This window comes from Euprymna scolopes, chromosome 35, assembly GCF_053919585.1.
Source record: "Euprymna scolopes isolate OS-2025 chromosome 35, ASM5391958v1, whole genome shotgun sequence".
NCBI lineage: Eukaryota > Metazoa > Mollusca > Cephalopoda > Sepiida > Sepiolidae > Euprymna > Euprymna scolopes.
Genome location: NC_136516.1, coordinates 13,484,268 through 13,497,699, shown reverse-complemented (window position 1 = coordinate 13,497,699; position 13,432 = coordinate 13,484,268). Strand labels below are relative to the sequence as shown.

Below are 13,432 nucleotides of genomic sequence, written 5' to 3'. Positions count from 1 at the left end.
AAATAGCTAATATAGAAAAAAAAATCGCCTACCCTCACCTTAACAGTAAAATGCAATTTGTTATAAAAAATTAATTCTTCATGGAAATTACTATATGATAAATGCTTTTTTATCATGTTTTTGCTTTTTTTTTTCTAGCTGTTGGAATATACCGAAGCAACATCCACAAAGAAGTAGGTTATTCTTTGCATCATATCAAGAAAACAAAAAAGGTATTTAAAAAAAAAGTTTCTTTTAATTAGCTATTTTTTTTTTTACAAGAATTACTATAAAATGTTATCCATTTATTTATCATTTTCTGCGGCATACGATATTGAGGGTTCCGAAAACTGATAAAGGTCATCATCGTACAAGTCCTCAGGAAGGTCATCAGGCAAATCTTCAGAATAACATGTCGGCATAGGAGGAGGGTTATCTACACTCTTTTTCTGATGAAGACCCGTATCCATCACACGGACGAATCCGTGCACTGGTCCTGGTAGGTTGGCTCCATTCACGTAGAGGATATTATACTTTGTATTAATTCTCCAAATCTAGGGTGAAAAAAAAAAAAAACATTTAATTTTTAAACACAAATTTTAAATATTCAGTGTGTCATCAAAAAAAAAAAAAAGTTTTTCAAATCTATGAATGTCTGCAAAGAAAAATTTGGGAGGGAGTGGTTTGTTGTGTCTCAGACAGAGTTGGAGGCAAAATGCTGGGCATGCAGGTCAGCCATCTTGATTGCTGTCAAACAACCTCAACTTTTATTTCACTGTTTTCTTATTGGAGGATTGCACACTTGTCTTAGACTGCTTCCTCGGCATACTGGGCCATAGACCCTGTCGCTAGTGAACTTCTGCATCCGTTCAGCTCGATCAGTATAACTCCCTGTTCAAATGACCAAGTCTCCCTCTTCTTCTAACTAACTCTGAAAATATCAACCTCTATCCCATTAACGAAATGCTGCATCTCTCTGCCTGTTCTACAAGTATTTTTATGGTGGATGCTCTGACAAACTACAAGTCCTTGTAGCCCTCCCCCTCGACAAACCCGACAATCAGCAAAATCCCACCCCTACACAGTAGAGATGTGTAGATGTAAGAAAGTCTTCTACTCTAATAATTTCCTCCCCAGAACTGCTAAACTGGAACTCCCTTCCAGGTTCCTGCTTCCTCAACTATACTGACATGCAGAAGTTCAAGCGTAATGTGAACAGGCATCTTGCTGCTCAACTCCCTACATAGTATCTCTGCAATTTACATCCTCGATAGTAGCCCCCTACATCAAAATCAAAGTGGCACTGTGCCTCGTTTGGAGTGAAAATGGAATAAAAAAAAAAAATTTTTTTTAAATATAAATTACTCGGTTGCATCATTCAACTCACATCTTTTAACATGCGACTTTTTAATCACGTTTTCTCTATTCCAATTTATTATTTAAAACCTATTTGCGTATTTCTGACATTCTTTTGGTCACATTCCTGCTCTTTTGTTTATTGTTTTCCGGGACCCATTTTCAATTCCAAAAACCTATAAACATATTTGTTTTTGTACACAATCTAATTCTGCATACAAACAAATATTAATGTTTTTTATCTAACATTTAACTTTTAATAATAATAGTTGATTTTCCTAAATTGATTATCAGCAAGGTAATCTGGTGTCGCCTTGGCATAATATAACAGTTGGATAGTAAGAGAGAATAGTTGTTCATCACTCACTATACTATTATACATTTTTTTAAAAATTGTGAGTTCCTAATTTCTGTGACTCAATATGCTTCCCGATCATTTTGTTGACTATGGCTATTTCACTCTTGGGTTATAGTCAGCTAACATAATTCCTAACTTCTGGTGTGTCTGCTACCGGAAGCAGTGACAAGGCAAATCAGTTCTTTCACTTTTATTGTTCTTTAGTATTTCTACAGTGAAGCGATTTATTGAAATAAAATATAAGAAAAAGACATACATATACAATAAAAATCAACAAAATAACACAGATAAAAATAACAATTAGTCTTTATTTGAACTTTTAATAGCAAAATTTAAAAATTTTTCAATGTTTTCAATAATTCTTTAAAAAAAAAAAAGAGCCCAAAAAATGCTTTCAATAACTCTTAAAAAAAAAAAAAAACTTCAATAATTCTTAATTAAAATATTAAAATGTGTTTTCAATAATTCTAAAAAAACAAAAAAAAACTTCAATAATTCTTAATTAAAATATTAAAATGTGTTTTCAATAATTCTAAAAAGACAAAAAAAAATTTCAATAATTCTTAATTAAAATATTAAAATGTGTTTTCAATAATTCTAAAAAAAACAAAAAAACTTCAATAATTCTTAATTAAAATATTAAAATGTGTTTTCAATAATTCTAAAAAAACAAAAAAAAAAAAATTCAATAATTCTTAATTAAAATAAGACCAAAAAACTTTCCAATGATTATCAAAAAAAAAAAAAAATTATCGGAAAAAAATATAAAATAAAAAAGAGTACATATACAGGCATGAGAGAAAAAAGTGTAGAGCTACGCTAGAAATTAGGAAGTACGTTAACTGACTATAATCAAAAACTCCAATCAATGAAAATGATACAACATAAAATCTCTTACAAAATGTTCTTTTTAGACAATGAAACTGTTCACTCAAATAGGCTTTCTTGTGCATGTAAAAACCCCATTGATGTACAGTAAGAATATAAGCCAATATATGATAGACGTTTGACTCTATAAACAAAGATGATAAATTCCAAACTGCAATTTATACAATGCTATTTCCCAAAATCCGCACACTCTAGCAAAGAACTTATTGAATAAGATGTATTATAGATAACATCTCTAAAACAGAATCATATATTTTAATAAATGATGATTAATATTTTAATAATGATGATTAATATTTTAATTTTGTGATTATAATTTCAAAGTTGGTCAATTATACACCAACATTCAGCTGAGTCCTTCAAACAATAGAAAACTTTTTCTCCATTTTTGTCACAGTCTTTACTGCTTTTTTTTTTTTAATGTTTAGTTCTTTTTTCAGAATGGTTTTATATAATAAAAATATATTTTACAAGTTTACATAAAAATGTTTTTACTTTGAAATTTAAAATTAAAAAAAAACTTTTCAGAATAACGACTAAAAATATATTTTCATTATAACATTTTTTATATATTATTCCTTAATTGGAATTCATTTTTGAGATGAGCATTATATATTAATTTATTTTTATTTTGGACTTTTATTCTCATCTTTATTAGTTGTTGTTTTTGATCTTTTATTGGTTTTGTTTATTCACAACGTTTCGGCCATAGGAGATATAGGCATGAGAGAGAAAAGCGAAGGAACGGATTTATCTTGTCACCACTTCCAGTAGAGCTACGCCAGAAATTAGGAAGTACGTCAGCTCACTATAATCAAAAACTCCAAACAATGAAAATGATACAACATAAAATCTCTTACAAAATGTTCTTTTTAGACAATGAAACTGTTCACTCAAATAGGCTTTCTTGTGCATGTAAAAACCCCATTGATGTACAGTAAGAATATAAGCCAATATCTGATAGACGTTTGACTCTATAAACAAAGATGATAAATTCCAAACTGCAATTTATACAATGCTATTTCACAAAATCCGCACACTCTAACAAAGAACTTATTAAATTTTTAAAAAAAAAGCGAAGGAACTGATTTACCTTGTCACCGCTTCCAGTAATAGACACACTGGAAGTTAGGAAGTACGTTAGCTGACTATAACCCACTCTTTAAATTATTTCTAGTTTTTATAAGCTTTTGCTTTTTTGTACTTGAATTATAGCGAATGAATCAGCAGAATGCATGCTGCTTTTGCGCAATGGCAGCTGCACAAACTAAATGAAACAATGGGGAGAGTGGGGCTTGCTATAGTACTTCCGTGTGGGGACATGTGCTTCAATGCTTACATTGCACCATTCAGTTGTCTCATCGACACAAGAAAAAATGGCATACGGCATCTTTGATGCATTCTTTGGTAACTTCTCAATAATTCTTTTTGAAGCGTTTTATCATTTTTATCAACGGCCTCTAAGCTTTAGGTTGAGAAGTTATATGTTACTATTTGTGAAATACGTGATATTTCTTTTACTTGTAATTCAGTATTTTGATTTTCAAATTTTGCTCTTTTTCACTGCAATTTTTCCGCACTATTTGGATTCTTCAGACTACTGTTCTCATCTCGAGTGTCATTTTGGAATGTTTCGGACTCTGGAATGTTTCTGTTGAACTCAGGAATTTGAATGGAATTTTGCAAGGACCCATGCCGCAGTGGTTAGAGTACTTGGAAAAATCAATTGTAAAAGTGATATTCTCCTGAAGGTTGAAGGTTCAATTCTCAGAGTGGGCGACCGAAAAATACAATTGCAAATTACTTAGGACCTCTATCTAGTCATGGCTGATCATGGAACAGGAGCATGCTTCCTACATTAAGTCAATAAAGACTTTTGTTCAAAATTACATCCAAATTCCTGAGTCCGACAAGATACACCTGAAGAAGGTTGGAGGTTATATCGACCAAAACACTGAAAATGACACTCAAGATGAGAACAGTAGTCCAAGGAATCCAAATAATAACCAATTCCCATCACAAAAATTCACAAACACAATTTTTTATTTTAATAAACATGATTTTTTTTTTTTTTGCCATTTCAGTTTGATTTGCAGTTCATGTCATGATAAAAGATTAAAAAAATTCTTATTTACCTTTAATCCTGGCATTATGATCATGTCATTTCCCATGTGTCCAGGCATTTTCTTTCCTTTTAGGATAGCAGTTCTGTCCTAAAATTAAGAAAGAAAAACAAATTAATATGATATATAAAAATATATGTAAACGAAAAGAATTACTGTTAGTCAGACTAACCACTATTACCATGGTTTAAACAACGCAATGCCTATGTGCAACTACATGCTCTCCTGCTCAACAACAATCATCCCCGCCCCCCCCTCCCCAGTTTTCGTGGTATTCTTGTCATCATCTCATATTAGCAACCATCTTAGTCGTCTATCAAGGCTTCTTTGTTGTCAGCTCACATCGATCTGCTCTGACCCACAACCTGCCGTCCACTGTTCCAGACTATAACTGTTGCAAACTCTCAAGACAATTAGGGACAGTTTACAGACAGTCATAAACTGTTGTAAAACTAACTCTAAATATACTGACCTCTATTTCTGTTCATTTATCCCAGTAACTACCACATCTTGATTAACAATCCTATTTCAGCTACCTTTTTGTGCCTTGGTTTACAAGTTTTTTCTCGATTCAAAGATTTTTTTTCCCCCATTCCGATACACTTACCAATTCTGTTCTAAATTACTGATTCTAATACTTTTGAAGTGTCTAAATATAGAGCTGTTGTTGTGTTTTTTAATTCTTCTATTTTCGGATTACCATAAAAATCTATGTAATATGTGTATATATTTTTGAAAATAAAAAAATACACTCGTGGGCGGGTGATCTATAGGCTTTAGTTTACTGCTAGTTTAAAAATCAGTAAATATTTATCATTTTATCATTCGTACCAGCAATAAGAAAATTGAATTTTAATCAAAAACAGACAAAATAAAGACAATTAAAAGAGTCACTTCTGGCACTGGAAAATAGGTACAAATTTTTCTGATTCCAGTACTAATTCTCATACCCTAAAATGCCTGATTTTTCAGATTCTGATTAATCATCTTAACACTACTTTCTACTAACCTTGATTAACAATTGTATCTCAGCTTTCTTTTGTGCTCCTTGGTTAACAATTTCCTCTCTATTATCTTTCTACTAAACTCACTTCCTATAACTTTCGTTCTGCTGATCAACTTATTTCCTATTGTTTTGTTATAGTTTTCTAATATTTTTTTTTTAAGAGACGGGGATATGTTGATTGTATCACACCTGCAACAGGCTTAGCAGGGAGTGAATGTTGTGAGTGAAATAGTCGCATTTGCGAGCGATTTTTCCAAATGGCTACTAAAAATAATAAAACATTTCATCTTTTGGTGATTGTGGGTGTTTTTGTTTTTTTTCGCAGACAATCTTCCAAAGCGCATTGCTGAGTGAAAAATGTCTTTTCAACCATTTTTTTTTATTTTATATTTTCATATAAAAACAAGCAAAGTCAAATTGTTTATGCAATAAAAGATTTAATAGAACAATATATTCTATTTTTTAACAAAGGCTATTTAAAAAAAACATCCAAAGAAATGTTTAATGCTTATACATTAAAGTCGCAACATAAAATTCGGTGCGTATTTAGAATTGCACTTATTAAAACAAAAATACAGAAAAATCTTTATAATGTACATACTCGTCACAGAACAAAGATGTCATATTCCAAAAATCATATGCGTTTGGCTAGTAACTTTTTTTTTATTTGGCAAGTAAATGAAAATATTTACTTGTCGAAGGTCAACTAAAGATAAATTTGTTCGTAATGCTTGGTAGCCATCTAACTGGAAACCACCACTGGCAACAAGAAATGAAATCTGAATAATAAACTGCCTTTCAGTTTAAGCATCATTTAATGCTACTAAGACAAAGCTTCTTTCCTTTAATAATTACAAAAACATTCTCAACTACCAATCAGCATGACAATAACACTCCGCCCAAGAGCTCACCATTCAAACTCCTCGGCTTAACATTCACAGGCAACATGATTTGGAACAGATACATTGAAGACATTGCCAAGGCTGCTGCAAATAAGGTGGGCTCCCTCTACGATGCTAAAAAAATTCTCACACCTGAGAGTATCTCCTTAAAATGGCTAGACTTTGGAATTTCCTCCGTTTCTTACTTCTGACTGCATTGATGAAACGAAACCGTCGACATGTAATGCAGCAGCAGCAGGAGCATCTCACACATATGCAAATGACCGAGCCAATACGTGGAGTAACATCACAGCGGAGGAAGATAAGAAGAGAGAAAAAGGACACCACATGGGGAGGTCCGGAAAAGGTGCATGTCGGCAGAAAATGAACAAGTGGACCATGGCGATAAGAGACCTTTAAGCCCGTGTTGAGATGGCAGGGTTAAGGTTAACTCCATGGCAGACGAGATAAACTAAGAGACTTTTAAAACAGGAGACAATGCATTATTTTGGAAAAACCATGAATAAATGCATTTCATTTCAGTTGAAAAACCTGAGTCGAATTTCTTTCCTTTTTTGTGTTCCTTTGCGACTGTCTCAGATACAATGCATTGGGTCTGAGTGTAACATGTAATGGTGTCGTTGAAGAAGATTAATGGCAATGTTACATGGACATACAGAAGTTAAATGTAATGTGAACATATATCTTGTGGCTCAACTCCACACAAGTGGCAATAAGCCTTCGGTAGGGTGACCAAAAAAAAAAAAAAAAACAAGGAAAGCATGCATGGTCCCCCGTGAGTCCACAATGAACGAGGCATACAAGTTCAGCATTTGCCCCCCCCCCATTTAGCATCAAAAGTCCCCAGGGAACATCAAATACTGGTGAAAATAAACAAACGGTGCAGTTTTAGTCCTTAACATATGTAAATTTGAGTTCTGCACCATGCAAAACTGCTAAATAGACATACACAGAAAATTTTGGACAAATATGGTAAAATAGTCCCAAAAGTGGAGTGTTTTTATTAGCCCTAAAAGAGCCCCTGGGGACCACCCTAGAGTTATCGTGAAGTGAAAAACAAAATTATATAGAAATCAGTTAGTTACAACTTTTCAGAAAGTTTTATAAAAATCCAAGGCATCAATTCTTTTTAATAAGCACAAAAGTTTCAATTTTAGCCATTTTAACCTGAAAGGCATCCCCAGGGGTGCAACCGGAGTTTCCCCAGAAAATCTGTTCTGTTACTTTGTACTCATATCATGTTTAATGTTTGCACAAAATTTTTTTAAATTCCAAGGCGTACTGAGATAAATGTGAACGGATGAGGCTCGGGAGACCAAAACTTATTACATGTTTTTATTGTAATCAGGCAGATTCCTATGAATAAAAGTGACAAGTCTTTGACAAGGACTTTCTCTTCTGTATTACGCATTTTTTTTTTTACCCATGTTCACCCTTGCCAATTGGAACATAAGGGGCTACTATTTGGGATCGTGTCTATCAGGAAACTGAGGGGAGTTGAGCAGCAAGGTGTCTATTCACATTACATTTAAACTTTTGCATGTTAATACAGTCAGGGAGGCAGGAACAAAAGAGGAAATTAAAAAAAAAAACACCAGTCCTAGGGAAGGTTTTCTGGCATCTAAGGATCTCAACAGTGAAGAGATGTGATTTTGCTGATTGTCGGCATAATCACATTGTCACACCAGTTCACATTAGATCATTGGTTAAGCAACATTAAGCCTGGTCAGTACTAGATGGGTGACCAATTTGGGAATTCCAGGTGCTGTATATAGGAGGACACTGACAGTTGCAAAAACCTAACGTCGTCATCTCCCCTTACAGGGATATACATGCAACTGAGGACTGCTTGTGAATTTCATACTCCCATGGAACTTCCTCATATGGAGAAAGCCGGTTAAACCTGCATAGGGCTAGTGCCGTTTACATTTTCATTTTTTTTTTCGTTTGAAATATGTACGTTGAGGGGCATAAGTGCTGTGAGTTCCTCAGAACACATTCCGTTAATTAAAACAGGTACAGGGATGTGACAGGGGTTGGAGCTTGGACGATAGTGCAGGACTTAGATGTTTTACTATATGTTTAGTATCGGCTATGCTGAGGATGGAACTTGAAAACTGTCACTCAAAACTCATTATAACTTTGCAATTTATCCGTTGTACCAGAGATCTCTATGGGCAATTCTCGTATGTATTTGAAGAAACAAACCTATTCTTATTTTAGATGTATACTGTTATTTATTACTTACTACTAAATATAATGTAATAGAGAAAGTTAGTTTGCTTGAAGCATTGCTGGTAAATAGATATAGAAGAGTATAAGAAGGCTAAAGCAATGCAGGGAACTGGTTGTTGTATTGACGTGACATGAAAAAAAAGTTTTTATTCTTATTTGTTATTTTATTTAACTTTGTATATCCATTTGTTTTTCATGATAATCACAATACAAACAGTAAATATGAAATTGCTGTTTGATGTAACTGGGTTGGCGGAGGTCCTGATATTTCAAGATAAAATCTCTTTTTCAAAAAGAAATGGGACCAAGGAATGTACCATTTCTACATTCATTTTCACCTTGCGATATTTCAATGTTTTTCCTTTTTGGTCCCTTTTCTTTTTGAAAAAGAGATTTTATCTTGAAATATCAGGAGCTCTGCCATCCCAGTTACATCAAAAAGTTCATATTTACTGATTTGTATTGTGATTACATTGAAAATAAATGGATATACGAAGTTAAATAAAATAAGAATAAAAATATAAATTGTCCATACGTCACGTTAATACAACAGCCATTTTCCTACATTGCTATAGCCTTCTTATATTCTTCCATATCTAAATATAATGTATATATTTTGGCTATAGGGTCAAGCTCAATGGATGGTTGGTTGGTTGTTTTTGTTTTACGGCATATCAACCCTTTTCGGGTTATTTAATGCCGAATCCAAAGATTTTGAAGAAAAATTTTTTTAATAGAGTATATTTGTTGTTTTCACGTCGGTTTCTATTTAACCCATAGTTGGGACCCTAACAGGTTCTACCACTCCGGGTCAGAGTGGACCTGGGAGCAATGGTAATTAAAGGGTGGCTCCACACTCCCCAAAGCCCGCAAGCTGGGGCCTCACCACTGGATATAGTTTAAGGTCATATCCAGGACCCCCATTGAGGGACTTTTACCCTCTGCAGGGAGGCAGTCGGCGTATTCTAATGCCCCACCGACAGGGCCACAAGCTCAATGAACATTAGATGGTATTAATATTTAACTCAAGAGCAGTTATTAATTGAGATATTTTCTAACAAAGACAAGGTTTCATGTCAAACAAAGCTGGTTTTTATTTTTAAAAAATATGTTGTGAAAAAAAAAAACATTCTACAGGGTGGAACGATAAAGTTGTCCCCCTTAAAGAAAACAACACTACAGCTTTATTCTAAAACTTTTATTGAAAAAAAAATCAATTCAGGTAACTTGATTATGTAGTTGAGCTGACATCTATTCAATGTAGCCGCCTTCAGACTCCATCACCGCTTAGATACGAGTCCAGAACTGGGAGCATGGCTTTTTTCACAAGCGCCGGCGGGAGCTTGGCGAATACTCGGCAGATGGCGGTGATCAGGCTAGCTTTGGTGTTGTGGGATGGCATGTTGGTGATGATCTCAACTTATGACCAAACGAAATAGTCCAGCGGGTTCAGGTCAGGGGAAGAGGGGGGGGGCTCAGTGAGAGAAGGGTACAAAGTAGTGGCACTTATTCTGAAGCCAACCTGGGTCTCTTTAGACTTGTGGGCCGATGCTGAGTCCTGGGGCACGTCTCTGTTATACGTTGAACTGTCTGGATTTACATTTTGAGGGTGCTGGCAATGGCCCTGTTGTCATAACTTGGATCAGTAAAGAGCATGAATTGTACAGTAACACATCTCTGATCTTGCTCCTTGGACATTGTGTCACTTTCAGACATAATAGAATGCTCTTATCACTCTTGGGATTTGTACACAACTGACCACTAGTAGATGGTCTACAACAAAAAAGAAAACCGGTTTTCATTAAATGGAAATGTAATCATGACGTCTTTTCTAGGGCGACAATGTTATCGTTTTACACTGTAGATTAGAACAGTAGCCTGAAGATAAAATTCAAAAAATATAAATATTCAGTAATTTTGTCAAAAGGTTTTATGCTTCAAATATTTATTCATGATGTTTGGTTTGGTTGTTTTGTTTTATGGCTTTTCAGGTTATTTAATGCTGAATCACTTTGTTAAAATGCTTCAAGTTCTTTATATCATCAAATATTTATTAACGGTGTTTGGTTTGGTTTGGTTGTTTTGTAGAGGAAAATTGTTTTGTTTTTGACTTTGCAGAACATGATTGAGTTTTGTAAAGGGAAAAAGAAAAAAAAACAATGACATCAATATCTAGTGCATTTCATGTGGGAAAACTAATATCTTCAGACAGCCTGATCTGGTAGCACCCGATTTAAGATTTAAAATAAAATATTTTGCGGTTGATACTTACAGGCCGGCCACCAATACTTCCCATTCGTCGATGAGCTTTCGTAACGCCATGCGATGCGGGCAAACCTTTCATTCCCCATCGCTTTATTACACCCTGGAAACCTCGGTCGATTCTGAAACGGTAGTTAATAGAATTCAATTGAAAATGTAAACAAGAACTAACAGAAAGTCCAATTCAGATGTTATAAGTTATTTGTTTTAGTTTTATTTTAATTACTATCAATAACAGATTAAATTTTGATTCTATTATATACTAGCAAGCTGCTCGGCGTTGCCCAGTTATAAAATATGCTTAAATGTGATATTTAAATTCATGCAGATTTTGTATTTATTTTTATAGAGCAAATTCTCTATTAATTATTATCTTGTATATATATATATATATATATATATATATATATATATATATACACATATTATAACGGAGTCACCACTTATCAAGGCCCAGAGGCACTCGAGGATGTACAGTAGTCAATGGGACAATATTGTAGTAATCATTAGTAGTGGAAAGTTGGTAATTTGGATTACTTAAGGGAACGGCTCATCAAGAACTTGTTTACATTGGATTTGAAAATGACTCTGAAGGGCGATCAAGATTGGATTTTTTGGTCTTATAAACCCAAGTTTTTCTTCTTATCTGGTCTTCCATTGTCTGGTCCATACCGAATGTTATATTATTTAATTACTAGCAGTTCAGCCCAGCTTTGCTTGGGCCCTATGTACTGTCCATAACTTTATGTGCATATGTATACCTTTATTAAAAAGTTTGACTCATATCCAAGTAACCTAAATCTAAAATTTCAAGTGCTTAGACCTAAAATTGGCAGAAGAGTTTGGTAGAGTTTGCAAAGATCAACTCTTTCAACTTTGACCACTTGGCAATCAGATTTTTGCCCAAAAACTGATTAAAAAGCTTGCTGCATGTCTGGATATCCTTTATGTAAAATTTCAAATGTTTAGACCCAAAATTGGCAGAATAGTTTTCTAGAGACTGTAAAGTTAAAATATTTTTAACTTTAACCCCTTGAAAGCCAAATTTTCAGCCAAAAACCGATTAAAATACAGTTTATATAAAATTTCAAATGTTTAGACCAAAAATTGGTTAAGTAATTTGGTAAAGACTGCAGAGGTCAAATTTTTTTAAACTTTCACCCCAATTTGTATTCCTTAACATTTATTGTTTAAATCAAATTAAAAAGTTTGATCCATGCCCAAGAAACCTACATCTAAAATTTCAAGTGTTTAGACCCAAAATTGGCGGTAGAGTTTTCAAAGGTCAAATCATTAAACTTTGACAACAAAATTTCTGGCCGTAAACCGATTAAAAAGATTTTCCCAAGACTCAATACCTCTTATGTTGAATCCCAAGTCTGTAGACTGAAAATTGATAGAGTAGTTTGGTAGGGAAATATACACATGCACACAATTACACTTTTGTAGATATATAAATTAGAATCCTTTGAGTTAAATAATTTGTATATTTATTTATTTATTTGTGGACAGTTATCCTCATCTTCATAGTTGTTATTTCCCAGTGTTGTCGTCAACTATTCCTCTGGCCTTTAGCAGTAATTACTGAGGAAACAGTGAAGAGACTCGGTATTCATATCCGGTCGCAGTTAACCACTTGACGAAGGCCAGAGGAATAACTGGCTGAAACATCGTGAAACAACAACTACAAAGATGAGGATAACAGTCTACAAAGAAATAAAAATGAATAAAAATTGCCAAGTTAAAAAAATATAAAACGTTATATCGATCGAAAAGTGAACAGTAATCTGAACAATCCAAAAGGGTTCTTGTCCAGAATTCACCCGATATTAAATACCAAATAGGTTCTTGTCCAGAATTCACCCGATATTAAATACCAAATAGGTTCTTGTCCAGAATTCATCTAGTATTAAATACCAAATAGGTTCTTGTCTAGAATTCACCCAATATTAAATACCAAATAGGTTCTTGTCCAGAATTCACCCAATATTAAATACCAAATAGGTTCTTGTCCGGAATTCACCCAATATTAAATACCAAATAGGTTCTTGTCTAGAATTCACCCAATATTAAATACCAAATAGGTTCTTGTCCAGAATTCACACGATATTAAATACCAAATAGGTTCTTGTCTAGAATTCATCTAGTATTAAATACCAAATAGGTTCTTGTCCAGAATTCATCTAGTATTAAATACCAAAAGGGTTCTTGTCTAGAATTCATCTAGTATTAAATACCAAATAGGTTCTTGTCCAGAATTCATCTAGTATTAAATACCAAAAGTGTTCTTGTCCAGAATTAATCTAGTATTAAATACCAAAAG

At 33.6% G+C, this 13,432-nt stretch overlaps 1 protein-coding gene across 1 annotated transcript in view; it reads right to left on the bottom strand.

Annotated features, from left to right (window-relative positions):
• Nucleotides 1-215: 215 nt before the first annotated feature.
• LOC145259692 (large ribosomal subunit protein uL3m-like) overlaps nt 216-13,432 on the bottom strand; it is a 53,307-nt gene continuing 40,090 nt past the window's right edge. The window contains exons 7-9 of the mRNA XM_080117362.1: nt 11,120-11,231; nt 4,717-4,794; nt 216-533 (exon numbers count right to left, since the gene is read on the bottom strand). Of these exons, the coding sequence (XP_079973488.1) occupies nt 285-533; nt 4,717-4,794; nt 11,120-11,231 (439 nt within the window). The 3' untranslated portion in view covers nt 216-284. The remainder of the gene's footprint in view (nt 534-4,716; nt 4,795-11,119; nt 11,232-13,432) is intronic.